The sequence below is a fragment of the Rattus norvegicus genome, chromosome 13 (genome assembly GCF_021556685.1).
Source record: "Rattus norvegicus strain SHRSP/BbbUtx chromosome 13, alternate assembly SHRSP_T2T, whole genome shotgun sequence".
In the NCBI taxonomy this organism is placed as follows: Eukaryota; Metazoa; Chordata; class Mammalia; order Rodentia; family Muridae; genus Rattus; species Rattus norvegicus.
The window spans coordinates 75,901,914-75,924,406 of NC_141546.1; the positions used below are offsets into that span (position 1 = coordinate 75,901,914).

General features: G+C 40.5%; 1 protein-coding gene and 1 pseudogene across 4 annotated transcripts; one reads left to right on the forward strand and one right to left on the reverse strand.

The window, feature by feature from the left end:
* The first annotated feature begins 240 nt into the window (after window positions 1–240).
* Cenpl (centromere protein L) lies at window positions 241–15,106 on the forward strand. Of its 4 annotated transcripts, none has more exons than NM_001033061.2 (6): window positions 241–648; window positions 2,101–2,186; window positions 3,493–3,666; window positions 6,557–6,808; window positions 11,670–12,212; window positions 14,759–15,106. In NM_001033061.2, exons 2-6 carry the CDS (start codon window positions 2,169–2,171, stop codon window positions 14,828–14,830), a joined length of 1,059 nt encoding a protein of 352 aa, NP_001028233.2. In that variant the 5' UTR covers window positions 241–648; window positions 2,101–2,168; the 3' UTR covers window positions 14,831–15,106. The 4 variants fall into 4 exon arrangements, with proteins under 4 accessions (NP_001028233.2, NP_001231690.1, XP_087436351.1 ...); XM_087580225.1 differs by having other exon boundaries at window positions 242–648; window positions 13,823–15,106; NM_001244761.1 differs by lacking the exon at window positions 2,101–2,186.
* Window positions 15,107–21,737: 6,631 nt separating this feature from the next.
* LOC103692115 (40S ribosomal protein S10 pseudogene) lies at window positions 21,738–22,312 on the reverse strand (annotated as a pseudogene).
* Between the last annotated feature and the right edge of the window lie 181 nt (window positions 22,313–22,493).

Here is a 22,493-nt window from a genome sequence, read left to right on the forward strand (position 1 = left end):
TCCTCCGCCTTGTTTATTGTGGGCGGAAGTTTGCGAGAAAGTTTCGTACCGGTTGGAAAACGGAAGAACTACGCGGCGCAATAGGGAATTTGAGGCTATAGGTTAAAGTCTCCAAGCCTTGCCCTCAGTTAAAATGGCGACTTCAGTTGCTAATTTACGTGAAATCGGCGGGCTACGGGAGAGGCTTTCCGGGTCAGCCGCAGGGCAAGTCGGGAAATGATTTTAAACTGGAGGGCGTGGCGAGTGTGGAGTTGCGCCTTTGCGAACGGAGGTTTCAAGCCTACTTATGGTCTCAGGAGAGCTCCGGAGAAGGGTCTTGGGGACTCCCGGTCTTTCGTGGGCCGACGCCAGCCTCCGAAGACTGAAGGTCGCAGAGCCGGGCTGCTTGGGAAGCGAACCTGTCTCTCCCAGGGTGAAGTTGCTGGTGCTGCTCGCGCCCGAGGGAAGCTAGGTTCCCTTCAGGGATCCTTATGTCTCTTCTGAACCCACCTGGCATTGCTTCGGCTCTCTCTTAGCCGTCATTTCGGCCGCTTTCTTTCTTCTTCTTAAAAAGCCAAAACCTTTCGTCTCGACGTGGTCTTGGAGCCAAACTTGAAGAATGATTCGTGAATCCGGAATGGACGACAGTGTCATTACGACATAATTTTGGTAAGAGGTTTTGTGCTGTTGTCTTTGCAATGCTTTTGTGTGTTTAGATGGGTACAGACGGAAGTTAACGTTCCAGTGAGCGTTGGTATGGGGGCAGTGGGTTGACTGACTTTTGTGGCAATATTGCAGTGATTAACTCAGGGACTTTCTTCAGGGACTAACCACAAGGAAAACTACCGAGTTTCAGTTGTGTGTTAGGAACTGAGTACAAGAGAATTTGACGAGAGATGTAGTTCTGTGGATACTAGAAAGTTGCTGATAGGGATCGTTTGCCGCAGGCATAAGATTCAAAGGAGGTGCAGACTTGAGAAATACTTAGAACCTTTCCCTCCAGTCAGCTGGCAACGTAGTAGCTTATTTAATGGGGTCGTTTGAGGCGTGAACAGTAGTATCAGATGTGTCCCAGCACTAGAGAGGTTGAGACAAGAGGATTGCCGTGAGTTTTAGGCTAACCTGGGCTAGACAGAGAGACTATCACTCGATGTAAACAAAACACCCCCAAACAAAGGCTTAATATTTGTCAAGTGCGGACAAACACGCCTGGAAAGTAATGTATACTTAGCAATTATTGTCCCGGTTAGCATACTTTAAGGGAAATTCTGTATAAACAGAACTGATGAAGACTCCTATCTAAATAGTAAACAAGTGGGGAGGAGAGTGGGAAGAGGTGGCGGCAGCAGGAAGATGCTGCTTTCTGAAGTAAAGTTCAATTGATGGAAGTTCAATTTTTAACAGAGGGGTTCAGGTAAGTGGGGTGGACCTACATGGCTGCTACAGACAAAAAGAACATGTAAAGAGTCAAAAATAATAAAACGACTAGGAGTTCTTCTACCAAACCCGAGACTGCTCTGATGAGAAGGCCAAGGTGTCCCTAAAGATAAAGAAGCCTTCCAGAAAGTTGGCCTGGGACCTCCACAGGCACAAGTCAAAGGAGCTGCAGCTTTTCCTGAGCCCCACTGAAGGTCTCTCTGTAAGTCCTGGAAGCAGGCAGAAAGCAACGAGAAAGGACAAGACAGAGCCACGAATCTAAATCCAGTGAAGTGCACATTAATGGGAGACTCACCAGGAGTGTGGCCAAGGCTCACATCATGGAAATACTTTATGCCTTTGGGAAAATGAAAAATGCTTTTTTAAATGTTGCATCCCTGTCTGCGGTGCCCTTTATTTTATTTTTTAATACTTCTATCTCTGTGTGATCATGTATTGTGGGGTGGGTACAGTGGTCAGAGGACAAGTTGCAGGAGTCAGTTCTTCCCTCCTGTACGGATTCCAGGATTGGAACTCAGGTTGTCTAACTTGGCTACAAGTTCCTTTAGTGGCTGAGCCATCTCACCAGTTCTGGAGTTTTGAGAATCCAGGTAAAGCTAAGAATAAGAAGGTGCCAAAGCCCACTGAGGAAGAATTAATGGCAGGAGATCACTGCTCCCTAATATAGACAACTGGTTCTTCCAGGTGACTTACCCTCCATAGAGAATGTTGTCACCACACTCCTCTGGCACACCACTTCTGTGGAGGAGGAAATGGCCATGCCCCCTGAGGTACGTGTGTGTGTGTGTGTGTGTGTGTGTGTGTGTGTGTGTGTGTGTGTGTATCTCTTACAGCAGATTGTTGGTCTGGTTGTGTCTATAAAGATGCCCTCTGGTTTTCAGAGTAGAAATCTCATATCTTTCTGGCTCCTGGGATTGTTAAATGGCAAAGCCAGCAGGAGTGAGCGTGCTCCAGCCTGGGAGCATGGTTTTCTTTTTCAATGGTGGTCTGAGGCCAGTCTGAGACTGGTCATTGCTTTGCAGCTTCCTTCAGGAAAGGGGGTGTGGGAACAGGGACCGGGAAGTGGGAGGAAGGTGGAGATGGAGCCCACGAAGATGCTCCGGATTCAGACTCGGGAGACCAGCATCAGAGTGCAGACCTAACTTTATTGTTTATTACATAAGCTTATGTGTCGCTTTTTAGCTAATTAGGGTGTTTATGTATTCGAGGGCAAATTGGGGTGCAACCTGTGTTGTTTGGCCAAGTCTGACTACCCTGTCCATGAGCCTGTCCATGAGTCTGTAGGGGAGGGGCCAGTTCTCCCCCTTCCCCACATCCCCGGGGAGATGTCTGTGAAGACAGAGGAAGCAGCCACTGCCCTGGCCTCTGGTCCTTTGTGGAACCTTGTCAGACCATACACTGTGTACAGTGGATCAGGACTCTTCAAGGAGTTGCAGGAGCTTGTGGTGCCTTGCTCTCCTTCCCACTTCTTCCTCTACCAGGTTTATCTCCACATTCTCCACATTCTCCACGTGTGTGTGTGTGTGTGTGTGTGTGTGTGTGTGTGTGTGTGTGTGTGTGTGTGAGAGAGAGAGAGAGAGAGAGAGAGAGTGAGAGAGAGAGAGAGAGAGAGAGAGAGAGAGAGACTGTGATGTGCCTTTGCTCCCTTGATAGAGTCTTCCAACCTCCAGGGACCTTGGAAGAGAGCCATCCACCCACCATGCCAGTTGTCGTAAATGTCTGTCTTTCCTTGTGCTCACGTAAAGTCATCTCATGTCTTTCCTCAGGTTTTGAAATTTGTGAGCCAAATTAGAGGCAGCTTTTTAGGGTCATTGCGAAGAGCCTGTTGTGCTCTGCACGTCTCCTTTGTAACATGTATATCACGTTATTTGACTTATTCTTGAGTTCCTACTGAAAGATCTCTTGTTTTGATATTTCTCTTCACAGTAATAGAACAGTGGCTAAGACAAGAACCGAGGATGTGGAAAAGGTGGGGAGTGGAAAGGGAGGAGAGTAAGAATGCATGTAAGAGAGCACTGTGCATGGGTTAACTTTTTACTTTTTAGTGATTAGAGTTCTACTTTTTTTTAAATGCAGACCATGGATACTTATGATTCTCAAGGACCAACTTCTAGACGAAGGACCTCAAATCTTAAGGACTACTTTGTGAGTGCCACCCCTCTGCAGAAACGACTGAAGTTGGCCAGGAGACAGAGTTCAGTTTTTCCCAGTCCATCTCGAAGGAAAATTCCCCAGTGTTCACAGTTGCAGGTATGATTTGTCTCCCTTTGTGTTATTTTTAACAAAATCTCAATCATTTGATTTTAATCAGTGAAGACGGGGGAGCCAGTGCTGGGGTGACAGCTAGCTCAGAGAGGCAGAGAAAGCCCCCAGTTGACCTTCCCTCACAGCTAGCGTCCCCAAAGCAAGTTCTCTTCGACTATGCTGTCTCAAAAACTCCTCAGACTTAATGTGCCTCCCTTCTAATTCCTGTGTGTCTTGCTGTCTGTCTTCTCACTGCCTCTTATTCTCTGGTTCTTTCTGATGTTCACTCCTGGTCAACTGAATGTTTGTTCTGCCTCTTGACCAATGGTTGACTCTTATTTTAATCCTGTTTACAATAACCAGAAAGCTCTTGGGTCAAAGGTGTATGCTAGGGCTGAGCCCATACCACAACTAGAAACAGTTTTTTCCAGTAAACAACACAATCTCAGGATTCACAGTGTGATCAGATATCCTGCAACACCTTTGAGCTAGACAGTGTTGGAGAATATATGAATAAGAATATATCAATTTAGATAACTAATACTTTTAGTATCTTAATCTCTCAGTTAATAGATAAATGAGGAATAGCTAAGTAATAATTAACTTTAACCACAATATCTTTTATTTTCCTACTTTCCTTTAATCCACATCATTTCTTCAATATTTTTGGCTTATGACATTGGCATTTTTGAGGAATACAGACTCATGCTTTCCCCTGTTTGGCTAGAATATTTCTCATTTTTTTATTTGTATGATGTTTCTCAATGCTTGAACTTTGAATTGTCTAGCAGGTTACAGAGGTTCTGTTGTGTTCTTTGGTACCTTCAATGTAGCCTTCTCTTGTTTGTGCTGTGTATCTAGAGCCTTTTAGGATAGGAGACAAGTTTGCTTTTTATGAAGAATTGCTCATGTTGGTACTGAAAGTAATATTCTTGGCCAGAAAGCTATTGGGGGTTTAATACCTTGCATATGTTAAGCTTAGATCTACCGCTGAACTATGCTCCCAACCTGGGAGACTTTATTTCCTTAGTCATTCTTTCTTTTTTCTGAGAGCCGAGATGACATATGTACACCTATATGATTTCCATATATATATATATATATAGTGCTTTGCCTGCATATATGTATGTGTACCACATGTGTGCCTGAGGAAGTCAGATGAGAGCATGGATTCCCTAGAATTGATTGTGAACCATCATGTGGATGCTGAGAACCAGACACTGGTCCTCTGCCATTTCTCCAAGCCCTCTGAGACATTTTATATAAAGATAGAAAATGTCTAATTTAGTGGTTTTTATTGTTATAATTTTCTTATATGTTTAGTGACTGTTCACTGATTACTCATAGAGTTCGGCCTTGCACTTGTGGGCGGTCTCCCCCTGCCTCAGGAGAGCTGGGGTCACAGTCACATACCCACCCACCCCACTCACGTTTGTCTTTTAAGTTCATTTTTTAAGTGAACATAAAAATGACTGGTTTCCCTCTGGCATGTTCACATGCATGTTATACTTCCTTGTTTTCTTCTCCGACCTGATCCTATTCCTCCTCCCAAGTGGTTTTCCTTTCTGCTTTCATCTTACTGTCCCTACCCTTACAGGCTCTTCCTTCTGCTCATGACCACACACAAATACACACATCCACATTCTGAATATTAGAGAAAACATGAGGTGTTTGTCTTTCCCTGTCTGGCTTACTTTACCTAACATCTAAGACTCTTATCCATTTTCTTGCAAATCTCACGGTTTCATTTTTCTTTACAGCTTAATTTTATTGTGGATGCTTGTCATAATTTCTTTCTTCCTTCCATTTCTCTCTCTCTCTCTCTTTCTTCTTTAGAGACAGGGTCTCTTTATAGAGCATTGGCTGTCTTAGAACTCACTATGTAGACCAGACTGACCTTGAACTCATAGAAATCCACCAGCCTCTGCCTCCTGAGTGCTAGAATTAAAAGTGGGCCCATTTTCTTCATTTAATATGCACATGAGTTGAGCTTGTATCTTTATGGTATGTTTCAGAGTCCTGTGGATAAGAGTGGTCTTGTGGGGTCATATTTTTAGTGTTCTAAGGACCCTCCGCACTGAGTTCATGGTGTGCAACTTCAACTTCATTTGAAGGCCACTGAAGACTCTCACGGTTAGGATGAGGGTCTTAAAGCCCATGCCCACAGTGACACACTTTCTCTAACAAGGCCACACCTCCAAATAGTGCCACACTCTGGGCCAAGCATATTCAAACCATTACAGCTTTGTTGCATAAAATGGACTTGTTAAATTACTTAAGGCTAATCAAGCTAGATCCTTCAAAAATACTTTGTGTAGTGTAAGCCCAGGGCTGTGCCCCTGCTAGGCAACTACTCTGCCATTAAGTGCCAGCACCACTATTTGCAAGATATATAGAGAGTAAAACATAGATGTCCACCTATGAAATGCTTACTGAAATCCAGTGAAATGGCATTGTTTTATGTTTTGACAGGTAGAGTAAACAGAATAGACAAAACCCTTCCCCAGCAGGCTTGTACTCTGATTGGAAAGGGAGACAAGAAAAGTAAGACATATATATTCAGATCATAGTAAGTGCTGTGAAGAAACATAAAAGGTTTAGGAGATAGTGACAGACTTGGGAGTGATACACTCTCTTAGAGAAGAACTAAGAACAGATCTGAATAAAACAACTGCCTTGTATGAACATCCAGGGGAAAAGCTTCCTACTTGGGAAGGGAGGGCAACAACAGAGGACCTTTGAAGGACCTATAAACTCCATTTGATGTTAAACTTAGGAACACAAGATCATGTACCAAGTAGTAGATTTATATTAAATACATAAATTGCTATGATTACGTTCTTATATATGCTTTTTACTTTTAAAACCTTTGTCTTGATTTTTTTGTGTGTTTTAGGAAGATATCGATCCTCAGAAGGTTGCATTTCTCCTCCACAAACAGTGGACTGTATATAGTTTAACTCCCCTGTATAAATTCTCCTATTCTAATCTCAAAGACTATTCTAGACTTCTAAGTGCATTTATTGCTGCCGAAAAGCAAAAAGGACTTGCTGTGGAAGTGGGAGAAGACTTCAATATCAAAGTGATTTTCTCTACTCTTCTTGGAGTGAAAGGGACGCAAAGGGACCCTGAAGCATTTCTTGTCCAGGTATAGTAGCATAAATGCAGCCTTCGCTTCCTACAGGGGGAAATCTGTTTTGTTGGTTTGGAATGGAAATTGTAGTATTTTCTTATTTGCTTTTTTTAACTTAAAAACATCTTTGATTACATTTATGTATTTGTTTATTTAAGTGTGTGTGTGTGTGTGTGTGTGTGTGTGTGTGTGTGTGTGTGTGTGTGCGTGCCACAGTACCCTTGTGGAATTTGGAGAACCTACTAGAATTGCTTCTCTCTAATGTAGGATCCTGGGGATCAAAGTCATGTTCTTAGGCATGACACCAAATGCTTTAATTTGCTGACCCATCTTGCTGGCTCAAAGCTTGTGGGGTTTTGTTTTGTTTTGTTTTTTACTATTTGTTTGTTTGTTTTTTGTCAAGACAGGATTTCTCTGTGTAGTTCTTGCTATCCTGAAACTTACTCTGTAGACCAGACAGGCCATAAACTCACAGAGATCTTCTTGCCTCTGCCTCCCAAGTACTGTGATTAAAAGCATGCATCACCAACACCCGACTCTTATAATACATATAATATTATAATGTAATATTATAATATATAATATAATATAATTATACAATATAGTTAATTTTATATAATAAATGATAAATATATTAAAATATATTATAATGTTTATGGTCAACTTAATTTTTATTTCCTACATGTGTAGGACATTCTTTTGCTGATTTTAGAAAGCATACAGAAGTATGAATGAAGTTTAAGAAATTTGTGCTGGGGTTGGGGATTTAGCTCAGTGGTAGAGCGCTTGCCTAGGAAGCGCAAGGCCCTGGGTTCGGTCCCCAGCTCCAAAAAAAAGAACCAAAAAAAAAAAAAAAGAAATTTGTGCTGGCAAGATGGCTCAGTAGGTCAAGACACTTGGGCAAGCCTGGTGGTCTGAATTTGATGCCTGGAACCAAAGGTCGAAGGAAAGAACTGATTCCACAGAGGCATTTTCTGGCGTTACACTCCACTCTGGCATGCACTCACATACACACAAATAGAATTTTTTAAAAATCAGAATTTAATATTATTATGTATGTGAGTACACTGTTGCTTTCTTCAGAAGAGGGCGTCAGATCCCATTACAGATGGTTGTGAGCCACCATGTGGGTGCTGGGAATTGAGCTCAGGACCTGTGGAAGAGCAGCCAGTGCTCTTAACCACTGAGCCATCTCTCCAGCCCCTTTTTTTCTTTTCTAGATACAGGGTCTTACTATGTAGCCCTGGATGGCCTAGAACTCACAGAGATCTGACTTCCTCTGCCCTCCAGTTGCTGGGATTAAAAGCTTGTGTGACTGTGCCCAGTTCAGGTTAGCTAGTCTTTTTCTTTTTTCCAGAGCTGAGGACCGAGCCCAGGGCCTTGAGCTTGCTAGGCAAGCGCTCTACCACTGAGCTAAATCCCCAACCCCCAGGTTAGCTAGTCTTAATCTTTGAAAAAGGAAATTAAATTCTGAAGCTGTAGAAAAAGACTGGATTAATTTGTATAACTTAGAGGCCAGCAAACTAATGTGTAAGTTGATGATCTCTTTCTCTCCCCCTTCTCCTAAAAACAGTCGTGTTGTATAGCCCTGGCTGACCTGATACTCAGACTTGGGCATTCCTGTTTCAACTTTTGTTCTTACTTTTAGAAATAACATTTTTCTTGGAACACAGCCTGTCATTTGCCTCACCACTGCCTATGGCCACCTTTGGGTTGGACAGGGAGTTAAGTTGTTGGTTGTCACAGAGAGCATATATCCTGCAAGAGTAAAACTATTTAAAATCTGCCCTCTTCTACCTGCTCTTCGTTCGGTTTTGGCTTTTGAGATAGGGTCTCCTGGAGCCTTGGGCTGACCCTGGACTCACAATGGTTTTAAGCCATGCTGAGTTGACCTTAATCCTTCTTCCCCTCTCAGATTCTAGGATTACAGTACACCACCATACCTGGCACTATTTGGCTGGTTATGAAAAGTCCACTTTGTGCAGGAGAGGGCTCTAGAGGGATGTCCAATTTGGTGGACATTGCTGCTTCACTGTTACCTCCAGATGGTAATGCCATATAGCTCAAGTATTTTTCAAATTATTAGACAAGTTACAAATGATTCTGACCCTAAATACCTGAGAGACTGCCAAGAGAAGAATTTTTTTTAAAAAGTTAAAGTACCATGAAGATGAAGAGAATGATTACCCAAGGCAGTATGCAGCTCAAGGAGTTAGAAGGAAAACACAGAACAAAATTTTAACCAGAGCATTTTTCTGAGAGTTTTCAAATCTCCATTTGTTTTGCTGAATTTCGCTTATAAGCATAGCACAAGCCATCCTCACAAAGTCCTAGTGAGTACATGAAAAAATTATTTTTCCCATTACTGCAAATCGAAGCTTTTCACTAGCATGACCACCACAATATAAGTTTAAAATGTAATAATACAGCTGGACACGGTGGTGCTGCCTTCAGTCCCTGCACCTGAGTGGCAGAGTCAAGCTGATGAATCTGTGAGTTAAGAGGCCAGCATGGTCTACATAGTGACTTCTGGGACAGCCATGGCTAGGTAGGGAGACCTTGTCTTTAAAAACAAAACAAAATAACAGTAATAAATGTGGCTGAAAGTCTGAAGAACTTGGAACCTTTGTGCATTGCTGGTGGGAACATGAAATTTCAGAACTTTGGAAAGGAATGGGTTTCAAAATGCCATTTCTTGAGAGGCTTACAGGACTCTTGGGTCATGACAGTGTGATACATGTATATAGTATTTGGTCTTGGAGATGTTTCAGTCCTCCATAATCTCTTGAGTAAGAAGATATGATATAAGGAACTGTTTAAATGATCCTTTATTAAGAAATATGGGGCAATGATAAATGTTACCCTGGTCAGTGCTTTAACAAAAACTATTCTGAGTGTTTTGAAGGTGTGTTTACTTTGTAAGTCACAATGGGAAATTTGAGGGGTTGGTTGTGGGACTATGATTAAGATTTTAAGACATCTTGAACAGAGGAGCACAATGGGACAAATTGAAACACCTTTAAAGTTTAGTAGAAGTAAGTTTACTGCCTTGATCTAGGTTGAGGGGAGATTTACATCTTACATACAATAGCAAAGATGAATGTATTAGGCTTTTTGTCTTTTTTTAAAATTAGATTTGTTCATTTTATTTTATGTGTGTTTTGCCTGAATGTATGTCTTCCTACATATGTGCTTGGTGTCCTTGGAGGTCAGAAGAGGACATCAGATCATCTGGAACTGGAATTATGGATGGTTCTGAACCATCATATGGCTGCTGGGAATTGAACCCACATCCTCTGTAAGAGCAACAAGTGCTCTTTGCTCTGAGCCATCCTTTCAGTTCCAGGTGGTTTTTTGTTTTTGATTGTTTGTTTTTTAAATATATAAAGCTGTTAACTAAAAATCAAGGGTCTGTAATATGATAGCATACTAATGGTACACGCCAGGTCAAAGATGAGCTAGTTAGATGTTTCTTTCTAACCTAGAGTCTTGTGCACACTCTGTACTTTGCCACTGAGTTAGATTCTTAGGCCTTTGTCATTAACCTTTTTCTGAAGCTGTGAGTGCCTGTCGTAGGAGGAATGGTTTGAAGACACTGGAGAAGCTGAGGTTGGTGGGGGGGTGTGTTATGGATCAGCAGGTTTCAGAGCTTTCCTGTGGGAGAGCGATTAGATCTTATCTGTCTTACATGTTCATAGTGAGATATTAGTGGAGAGTGAGGTGTAAGAAAAGGACAGTACTTAAAAACAAACAAACAAATGAAGGTGGTCATGGTGGCTTACACACATAAGCTAGCACTTTATTTTGGGCTTTTGTTTTGTGTTCTTTTTTAAAAATGTTTTTATAAGCATATATAAATTGCTTGTAAAAGGGGATTTCATACCTGTACATGATGCATTTTGATCATTATTTCCCATGCCCCTCCCACTCTTGCTGATCTCCTCCTCATCCCTTATGCTTTCCTGGCTTTTTTTTTTTTTTTTTTTTTTTTTTGGTGACTCGATGAGTTTAATTAGTGCTGTTTATAGGAGCATGGGTGAGGGTTATTTTCAGGTATATAAGCAACTTAAAATATTCTCCTGTAGTAGTCATTAACTGCTGGTATATCCTTAGGGATGGATGGGGCTGAGTTTCTCCCTCTTTCAAGTGAGAATGTTGATGAGCCCAATCTTCTGCAGGAATTAACTGAAGAGAGTTGAAGAGTACAAGTGCCAGGTCATGCTAGAAGACAGTATCCCATAATACTTGCAGCTCTTCTCTGGCTCTCTTCTTCCCATCTACTCTTCCATGAATGCAATTCCAAGCATTGGAGAGAGTAGTATGGATCTGTTTAACCACCACTTAACTCTCAGCACTGGCCAGTTGTAGGTTTATGTGGCCTACAGCAAAAGGAACTTTCCTGACCAAAGCTGATAGCAGTATTCATCCATGAGCACAACATGATATTTCTAGAAAGCAATTTGAAAGGGACCTTATGTCCACTTAGCAATAAAACAGCAGTCAGTACCTTGCCCACTAGAACCTAGGTGTATAGTTCTAGGCAAGAATTCCTTCCTGTATAGCAAGCCTCAAATCTGATAAGAAAATGGTTATGCCACCATTGTAGCACATTCATCTATTTGTCTGCCCATCTGTCTGTCTGTCTGTCCATCCATCCATTTATTATTTGAGGTGGTATCTCATAGACCACCCAGCTTCAAACTTGCTATGTAGCCAAGGCTTACCTTGGACTCCTTGACTTCCTGATTCAGCCTGAGATTTTGAGTATGTGCCACCATGCTCGGCCTTTTAATATACTCATTAATTTTGAGAAGATAAAATTTAAAAGTAAATGGTCTTTCAAGTTTAATGAACATGTTTTTACTTTTCCTTGTAGATTCGTTCAGAATCCCAGTCATCACGTGAACACAGACAAGATAAAGTGTTGTGGACCGGTTGGTTCTGTTGTGTATTTGGAGAGAACCTTCAGGAGACTGTCTCAGAAGATTTCACCTGTCTACCCTTATTCCTTGCACATGGAGCGGAATCCAACACATCCCTAATCGGAGGCTGGTTTCAGAAAACTTTTGACTGTTGCTTTAGTCCTTTAGCAATCAGTGCATTTAATCTTTCCTGGATGGCTGCTATGTGGACTGCATGCAAAATGGACCATTACATGGCTACTACTGAATTCTTTTGGTCTGTGCCCTGTAGCCCACAGAGCTTAGATATTTCTTATGCCATACATCCAGAGGATGCAAAAGCTTTATGGGACAGTGTCCACAAAACACCTGGGGAAGTTACCCAGGAGGAGGTCGACTTATTTATGAACTGCCTTTATTCACATTTCCATAGGCATTTCAGAATTCACTTATCAGCCACAAGATTGGTTCGCGTCTCAACGTCTGTAGCTTCGGCACACACGGATGGGAAAATAAAGGTTAGTTTAAATATATCTAATTAAATTTTTTTTCTTGTCATGTTTTCCAGATGTGTGGTAATTATATTTTTACATGGAGAAACATACTTGAATGCATAGTAGTCCAAGACAAGAGAAAGACTTATTTTATGCTTTATAAATGACCTAACAATGTCTTTAGCCACCTAGAGCTGCTCTTACAGTGGAAGGCCACTATGTATTGTGCACTGTAGAGCTGAGTAATATGAATTACTTCCTAGCAATTGAAATTTTCAAAATTGCCAAATTTTGAAATAATTATTAAAAAACAGCATTTTTGTGTGGGGTAAAATTATAGCCAGCCACAGAATAAGATGTCACTTTTGCCCATAAGTACTTTTCTGTTGCCATTAGAAAAGAAGACACAGAGACATGGTTTTTATGTTCTATGAAGAAACAAGTGGTTGGCTCCTAAGACATTATTTATTTTAATTTTTTATTTATGTGTATGGGTGTATTTGTCTGCATATATATCCATGCACCGTGTGTGTACTATGTCTGGTATTCATGAAAGCCAGAAGAGGGAAACTTTGGATCCACTGAAACTGGAATTTGTTTGTGAGATGTCATTTGGGTACTGGGAATTGAACCTGGGTCCTCTGGAAGAGCAGCCAGTGCTCTTAGCCACTAAGCCATCTCTCTAGTCCCCTTATGGTATATTTAAATATATATCCCGATATATATTGAGTAAATGCTTATTATTTTGCCATTATTAAGACTCTTAAAGAGATTAATTTTACTTTTTCTATTAAAATTTTCTGTGTATTTGTCCTTTTCTGTTTGTGTGGTGGGAATTCAACATAGGGCCTCTTACACACAAGTACTCAGCCACTGAGCTATACTTTTTCTGTCTTATTTGTGTATACTTATGGGCATAGTATGACTCAAGAAAGGCAAAATTACAGTAATTAGTATTTCCATTTCCATCTATCTTTTTTTGAGTCTTCATATTCTCCTGAATCCTTCAGATTCAGATAATAAATTGTAGACTGTAGTCACACAATTGTGCTATAAAAGCATTAGAATTAATTTCTTCTATCTGGTTTTTGTTTTCTTTTTTTCAGAGCTGGGGACCAAACCCAGGGCCTTACTCTTGCTAGACAAGTGCTCTACCACTGAGCTAAATCCCCAACCCCCTATCTGGTTGTTTTTTTTTTTTTTTTTTTGGTTCTTTTTTTCAGAGCTGGGGATCGAACCCAGGGCCTTGCGCTTCCTAGGCAAGCGCTCTACCACTGAGCTAAATCCCCAACCCCTGGTTGTTTTTTATTACCCATTATGTAAACTTTTTCTATCTCTTAGCTGTTGGTGACCTTTATTTTCTTCTATGAGGTTTGTCTTGTTTTGAGGAAGGGTCTCATGTAGCTCAGGCTGGCCTTGAACTCATTATGTAGCTGAAGATGATGTTGCATTTCCAACCCTCTTGCCTCCCTTCCAAAGTAGTGAGACGTAAGTGTGTACCATTACTCACTGAGATTGATGTTTTTAGCTTTCACAAATGAGTGAGCATATGCCATATTTGCCTTTCTGGGCCTAGTAGATATTAATTCTAATTTTTAGAACAACACTTTACTTTTATCTATATTTTATTTTAGAAAATCAAGGCCAGAATAAATTTAAGTGATACATTGAAGATAGCTTATGAAGAAAAGGATCTAAAGGGCTGCCAAGATGGCTCAGCGGGCAAAGGCACTTGCTGCCAAGCAGGATGACCTGAGTTTGATCCCTGGATCCCACATGGTGCAAGAAGAGAACTAACTCCTGAAAGTTATCCTCTGACTTCCATACATGTGCTGTGGCATGCACATACATGCATAAAGATACAAAGTAAATCACTCTTTTATAAAAAGAGGAGTCAGTATTTGAACTTCTCGTGTCAGGTTCCATGAGTACTGCTTAAAACACGTTTTCAAACTGGAGGTCAAAATGAGACAGTAGGCTGGAGCATAATTTTGATGGGAAGCACTAAACATTAAAAGACAAAAGGCACTTGCGGGGTGGAAGCAAGAGGATCAATAGTCCAAAGTCATCTCTGGCAACATAGGGAGTTTAAAGCCAGCATGGGCTATGTGAAATGCTGTCTCAGACAAAACAAGAGCTGGAGAGAGACAGTGGCTTAGTGATTAATGCACTTACTGTTCTTGCAGAGAACCTGAGGATCCAGTTCCGAGTACCCATACTGGGCAGGTCACAACCACTGTGACATCAGCTCCAGAGGATCAGCACTCTCTTCTGGCCTTTTACAATTTGGTTTAAACAGGCTTAGTTGGTTGAGAACTGCATTGCTCTTGCAGGGGATCTGATTTGGGTTCCCAGCACCCACATCAGGCAGTTCACAACTCCCCGTAATTCTAGCTCCAAGTGCAGATGTCTCTGGCCCCTTTGGGTACCTACATGCATGTGTATATATGTACATACACAACTACAGAATTAAAAATAAATGAAGTAAAATCAACAAAAAACATGGCAAACCCCATAAATATCAAATTGTTTGTCATCATGATACTATTCACAATTTTTTTCTTTTACAGATCCTGTGTCATAAATACCTTATTGGTGTGTTGGCATATATGACGGAACTGGCTATTTTTCAAATTGAATGAATTCTTGTATGGACTAATTGATGCATTGTAAACCCTTTTGATCATTTGCTGAATTGCTATGCTGAGTGGGACAGTAGAAGAAATGGAGCACTTGTTTTCTCAGGATGCCTTCGGAGTTGCCCAGGTGGATCTGGAACCCAGTAGTGGTAGTGGGTGAGCTGCATTCCTGGGCTTGTGTACCCATCATGTCACTGTGGCTGTGTCATGTTATAAAAGATGGTGAATTGTTAATATAAAAGGATCCAATTTAGTCAAATAAACTTATCTAAACTCTGATTCTGATTTAGGTGATGTATTCTGTTGGTGAGCCTTGCCTCGGAGGTTCCTGTTTGAGTTCCTGGATTTTTCACCTCCAGATTTCCCTCAGTTTGGTTTTTGGATTCTCTTTCCACTCTCATGTCTTGAAATGTTTTATTCATTTTCTTCTCCTGTTTGTTTGTGCTTTTCATAGATTTCTTTACAGATTTATTAATTCCCTTTTTAAAGACCTCTGCTGTACTGATAAAGGCAACTTTAAGGTCTCTGTCGTGTGCTTCAACTGTGTTATAACTTTCAGGGCCTACTATGGTAGGTTGCTGGGCTCTAATGGAGACATACTGTCCTGATTGCTACTGATTATATTTTTATGATGGCATCTGGGTTTGGGAAGATTATGATTCATGATGTTGATATTCATAATGCTGGTCTTGTCTTTGTTTGGTGGATGTTTTGTGCCTTTGTTTCTGTTGCCCTCTCTGGTTTTTAAGAGAGAGTGGTAGGGCATAGTAGGAAAATCTAGAATCCTGATAGGTGTGGCCACTGTGAGCGCCAGGTAATGAATACACAACATACCCCAACTTATGGGACCCAGTGAAGGTGGTTCTAAGAGACAAGTTTATAGTACTGAGTTCATATATTAAAAGAGAGGTTTTGGGGGATCTCATACTAGCAACTTAACACACCTGAAAACTCTAGAAAAATAAGTATTGTTCCACCCAAAAAAAGTAGACAGCAAGAAATAATCAAACTCAAGGCTGAAATCAACAAAATAGAAACAAAACAACATAGATAATTAATGAAATAAAGAGCTGGTTCTTGAAAAAAATCAGTAAGATTGACAAATCCCTATCCAAATTAACTAAAAGGCAAAGAGACAAAAAAATACATCCAAATTAACAAAAATCCAGAGTTAAAAGGACATACTCTAAAAATCTTTTCTCACCAAATTGTAAAGTCTAAAAGAAACAGATAATTTTCTTGATATATACCACTTACCAGAGTTAAGATCAGATAAGCAATTTAAACAGGCTTATAACAGGGCCAGAGAGACAGCTCAGTGGTTAATAGCTGACCAGACATCCTGAGTTCAATTCCCAGCATCCACATGGTGGTTCACAACCATCAATAATGGGATCTGATGCCCTCTTCTGATTTGTCTGAAGACAGCTACAGGGTACTCATATACATACATAATTCATTTTTTATTGGAAAATTTTTCTATCTATATTTCATATTATCCCCCTTTCTGGTTTCCCCTCTGGAAATTCTCCATCCCATCCCCCCATGAGGGTGCTCCCTAACCCACCCATCTACTCCTTCCTGCCTCCCTCCCTGGCATTCCCCAATACTGGAGCATCAAGCTTTCACAGGACCAAGGACCCTCCCACTGATGCCCAACAAGGCCATCCCCTCTGACATATGCAGCTGGAGTCATGGGTCACTCCATGTGTACTCTGTGGTTGGTTTAGTCCCTGAGAGTTCTGGGTTGTCTGGTTGGTTGATATTGTTGTTCTTCCTATGGGGTTGCAATTCACCTCAGCTACCTCAGTCCTTTCTCTACCTCCTTCTCCACAGGGGACCCTTTTTTCAGTCCAGTGGTTGGCTGCTAGCATCTGCCTCTGTATTTGTCAGGTTCTGGCAGAGCCTCTCAGGAGACAGCTATATCAGGCTCCTGTCAGCATGCACCTCTTGGCATCCCCAATAGTGACTGAGTTTGGTGACTGCATGTGGGATGGATCTCCATGTGTGGCAGTCTCTGGATGGCCTTTCCTTCAGTCTCTGCTTTACAGTTTGTCTCCACATATCCTCTTGTGAGTATTTTGTTCCCCCTTCTAAGTACTGAAGCATCCACACTTTAATCTTCCTTCTTCTTGAGCTTCATGCAGTCTGTAAATTGTATCTTGGGTATTCCAAGCTTTTGGTCTAATATCCAATTGTCATTGAGTGCATACCATGGGTGTTCTTTTGTGATCGGGTTACCTCACTCAGGATGATATTTTCCTAGTTCGATCCATTTGCCTAAGAATTTCATGAAGTCTTTGTTTTTATTAGCTGAGTAATATTCCATTGTATAGATGTACCACATTTTCTGTATCCATTCCTCTGTTGAAGGACATCTGGGTTCTTTCCAGTTTCTGGCTATTATAAATAAGGCTGCTATAAACATAGTGGAGCATGTGTCTTTGTTATATGTTGGAGCATCTTTTTGGGTATATGTCCAGGAATGGTATAGCTGGGTCCTCAGGTAATACTATGTCCAATTTTCTGAGGAACCTCCAGACTGATTTCCAGAGTGTTGTACCAGCTTACAATCCCACCAACAATGGAGGAGTGTTCGTCTTTCTCCACATCCTTGCCAGAATCTGTTGTTAGCTGAGTTTTTGATCTTAGCCATTCTGACTGGTGTGAGGTAGAATCTCAGGGTTGTTTTGATTTGCATTTCCCTGATGAGTAAGGATGTTGAACATTTCTTCAGGTGATTCAGGGCCATTCGATATTCCTCAGTTGAGAATTCTTTGTTTAGCTCTGTACTCCAATTTTTAATAGGGTTATTTGATTCTCTGGAGTCTTAACTTCTTGAATTCTTTGTATATATTGGATATTAGCCTTCTATCAGATGTAGGATTGGTAAAGATCTTTTCTCAAGCTGTTGGTTGCCATTTTGTCATAATGACAGTGCCCTTTGACTTAACAGAAGCTTTACAATTTTATAAGGTCCCGTTTGTCGATTCTTGATCTTGGAACATAAGCCATTGGTGTTCTGTTTAGGAAATTTCTCCCTGTGCCCATGTGTTCGAGGCTCTTTCCCACTTTTCTCTTCTATTAGTTTCAGTGTATCTGGTTTTATGTGGAGGTCCTTGATCCACTTAGACTTGAGCTTTGTACAGGGTGATAAGAATAGATCGCTTTGCATTCTTCTACATGCTGACCTCCAGTTGAACCAGCACCATTTGTTTAAAATGTTATCTTTTTTTCATTGGATGGTTTTAGCTCCTTTGTCAAAGATCAAGTGACCATAGGTACATGGATTCATTTCTGGGTCTTCAGTTCTATTCCATTGATCTACCTGCCTGTCTCTGTAGCAATACCATGCAGTTTTTATCACTATTGCTCTGTAATACTGCTTGAGGTCAGGGATGGTGATTCCCCCAGAGGTTCTTTTATTGTTGAGAACAGTTTTTGACATCATGAATTTTTTGTTATTCCAAATGAGTTTGTAAATTCCTCTAATTCTATGAATAATTGAGTTGGAAGTTTGATAGGGATTGCATTGAATCTGTAGATTCCTTTTGGCAAGATGGCCATTTTGACATTATTAATCCTGCCAATCCATGAGCATGGGAGATCTTTCCATCTTCTGAGATCTTCAATTTCTTTCTTCAGAGATTTGAAGTTCTTGTCATACAGCTCTTTCACTTGCTTGATTAGAGTCACTTGTGACTATTTTGAAGGGCATTGTTTCCTTCATTTCTTTCTCAGTTTGTTTATCCTTTGAGTAGAGGAAGGCTACTGATTTGTTTGAGTTAATTTTATATCCAGCCACTTTGCTGAAGTTGTCTGTCAGGTTTATGAGTTCTCTGGTGGAATTTTTGGGGTCCCTTAAGTATACTATCATATCATCTACAAATAGTGATATTTTGATTTCTTCTCTTCCTATTTGTATCCCTTTGACTTCCTTTCGTTGTCTGATTGCTCTGGCTATGACTTTGAGTACTATATTGAAGAGAGTGGGCAGCCTTGTCCCTGATTTTAGTGGGATTGCTTCAAGTTTCTCTCCATTTAGTTTGATGTTGGCCACTGGTTTGCTGTATGTTGCTTTTACTATGTTTAGGTATGGGCCTTGAATTTCTGATCTTTCTAAGACTTTTATTATGAAGGGGTGTTGAATTTTGTCAAATGCTTTCTCAGCATTTAATTAGATAATCATGTGGGGTTTTTTTTTTTGAGTTTGTTTATATAGTGGATTATGTTGATGGATTTACATATATTGAACCATCCCTGCATTCCTGGGATGAAGCCTACTTAGTCATGATGGATGATCATTTTGATGTGTTCTTAGATTCAGTTTGCAAGAATTTTATTCAGTATTTTTACATTGATATTCATAAGGGAAGTTGGTCTGAAGTTCTTTTTTTTGTTGTTGGGTCTTTGTGTGGTTTAGGTATAAGCATAATTGTGGCTTCGTAAAATGAATTAGGTGTAGTATTCTCTCTGAATTAGGTATATTTTGTGGAAGAGTTTGAAGAGTATTGGTATTAGGCCTTCTTTGAAGATCTGATAGAATTCTGCACTAAACCCACCTGGTCCTGAGCTTTGTTTGGTTGGGAGACTTTTAATAACTGCTTCTATTTCTTTAGGGATTATGGGGCTGTTTAGATGCTTTATCTGATTCTGATTTAACTTAGGTGCCTCTATCTGTCTAGAAAATTGTCCATTTCCTCCAGATTTTCCAGTTTTCTTGAGTATAGGCTTTTGGAGTAGGATCTGATAATTTTTTTACTTTCCTAGTTTCTGTTGTTATATCTCCCTTTTCATTTCTGATTTTGTTCATTTGGATGCTGTCTCTGTGCCTTCTGGTTAGTCTGGCTAAGAGCTTGTCTGTCTTGCTAATTTTTCTCAAAGAACCAGTTCCTGGTTTTGTTGATTCTTTGTATAGTTCTTTTTGTTTCTACTTGGTTGTTTTCAGCCCTGAGTTTGATTATTTCCTGCCATCTACTCCCCTTGGGTGTATTTGCTTCTTTTTGTTCTAGAGCTTTCAGGTATGCTGTCAAGGTACTAGTGTATGCTCTCTCCAGTTTCTTTTTGGAGGCACTCAAAGCTATGAGTTTTTCTTAGCACTGCTTTCATTGTGTTCCATAAGTTTTGGTATGTTGTGCCTTCATTTTCATTAAATTCTAAAAAGTCTTTCATTTCTTTATTTCTTCCTTGACCGAGTTATCATTGAGTAGAGTGTTGTTAACTTCCATGTGTATGTGGGCTTTCTGTCATTTTTGTTGTTATTGGAGACCAGTTTTAGTCCATGGTGATCTGATAGGATGCATGGGATGATTTCAATCTTCTTGTATCTGTTGAGGCTTGTTTTGTGACTGATTATATGGTCAGTTTTGGAGAAGGTACCATGAGGTGCTGAGAAGAAGGTATTTTCTTTTTTAGGATGGAATGTTTTATAGATATCTGTTAAATTCATTTGGTTCATAACTTCTGATAGATTCTCTTGTCTGTTTAGTTTGTTTCCATGGTCTGTCCATTGATGAGAGTGGGTTGTTGAAGTCTCCCACTATTATTGTGTGAGGTGCAGTGTGTGTTTTGAGCTGTAGTAAAGTTTCTTTTATGAATGTGGGCGTCCTTGCATTTGGAATATAGATGTTCAGAATTGAAAGTTTGTCTTGGTAAATTTTTTTCTTTAATGAGTATAAAGTGTCCTTCTTTATCTTTTGATAACTTTTGGTTAAAACTCTATTTTATTTGATATTAAAATGGCTACTCCAGCTTGTTTCTTGGGACCATTTGCTTGGAAAAATTTCCAGCCTTTTACTCTGAGGTAGTATCTTTTTCACTAAGGCACATTTCCTGTATGCAGCAAAATGCAGGGTCCTGTTTATGTATCCAGTTAGTCTATGTCTTTTTATTGGGGAATTGAGTCCATTGATGTTAAGGGATATTAAGGAAAAGGGATTGTTGCTTCCTGTTATTTTTGTTGTTAGAAGTAGAATTATGTTTGTGTTGCTATCTTCTTTTGGGCTTGTTGAAAGACAACTTTCTTCCATTTTCTAGGGTATAGTTTCCTCCTTGTGTTGTGTTGGAGTTTTCCATCTATTATCCTTTGTAGGGCTGGATTTGTAGAAAGATATTGTATAAATTTGGTTTTGTCATGGAATATCTTGGTTTCTCCATCTATGTTGAGAGTTTTGCTGGATATAGTAGCCTGGGCTGGCATTTGCCTTCTTTTAGGGTCTGTATGACATCAGTCCAGGATCTTCTGGCTTTCACAGTCTCTGTTGAGATGTCTGGTACAATTAGACCTATGCCTTTATATGTTACTTGACCTTTTTCCCTTACAACTTTCAATATTCTTTGTTTTGTGCATTTGGCGTTTTGATTATTATGTGACGGAAGGAGTTTCTTTTCTGGTCCAGTCTATTTGGAGTTTTGTGGGCTTCCTGTATGTTCATGGGCATCTTTTTTTAGGTTAGGGAAGTTTTCTTCTATAATTTTGTTGAAGATATTACTGGCTCTTTAGGTTGGGAATTGTTGCTCTCTTCTATATCTATTATCCTTAGGTTTGGTCTTTTCATTGTGTCCTGGAAATCCTGGATGTTTTGGATTAGGAGTTTTTTGCATTTTGCATTTTCTTTGACTGCTGTGTCAATGTTTTCTAAGGTATCTTCTGCACTTGAGATTCTCTCTTCTATCTCTTGTATTCTGTTGGTGATGCTCCTGATCTCTTTCCTAGGTTTTCTATCTCTAGGGTTGTCTTCCTGTGTGATTTCCTTATTGTTTCTTAGATTCTGGATGGTTTTGTTCAATTCCATCACCTGCTTGGTTGTGTTTTCCTGTAAATCTTTAAGGAATTTTTCTGTTTTCTCTTTAAGAGGTCTTACTTGTTTACCTGTTGTTTACCTTGTTTATCTGTTTTTTCCTTTAAAGTTTATTCAATACAACATAATCTCCAACTTGACTGAGGTGGCTGACTGAAGCCCCCTCAAAACTGGAATCCCGTTGCTGAGCCAATCCTAGCCTCAGCTTTCTTGTCAGCTCCAAGGGGCACAGCACTCCTTCTGTAGGTGTCTCTGTCTACCTCCCCTCTTGTGAATCTTGCAGGCTGCTAACCCTCTGGACCTTTGGGCCGAGGCCTCCCAGTCTCGGAAGATTGCAGCATGATCTCTGGAGGTAGGTGCAGGTACTCTTGGGAGATATTGGATGCACTCATTTGTAAGGTACCAGTAGAAATGTCTCCAAGCAAACTGCTCCTTCACGTATCCTCTAGACTTGAGAGACTGCGTGGCCTTCATAATATGAAGGTTGGGCATGTTCTTGTCTGCCAGCTTGGGGTGTTTGGGGATGTGGACATCTTTTTTGGCAACCATCACCCCTTCCTTAAAAAGGAGTTCAATTCTTCTTAGGCATCAACATCGGGGTGGCTGCAAGGTCCGAGGCGGAGGCTCGAAAGCTAAAGATTCATTTATTTTATATTAATATATTGTAGCTATTTTTAGGCATACTAGAAAGATGGCATCAGATCTCATTACAGAGGGTTGTGAGCCACCATGTGGTTGCTGGGAATTGAACTCAGGACCTCTGAAAGAGCAACCAGTGCTCTTAACCACTGAGCCATCTCTCCAGCCCTCTCTTGTACTTCTTTAAGGGAGTTATCTATGTCCTTCCTAAGATCCTCTATCATCAT

Coding starts and splice junctions, on each gene's coding strand:
- Cenpl (XM_087580225.1), top strand. Junction 6,809..11,669: donor CTGAAGCATTTCTTGTCCAG/GTATAGTAGCAT, acceptor TTTTCCTTGTAG/ATTCGTTCAGAATCCCAGTC. Junction 12,213..13,822: donor ACACGGATGGGAAAATAAAG/GTTAGTTTAAAT, acceptor ATTTTATTTTAG/AAAATCAAGGCCAGAATAAA.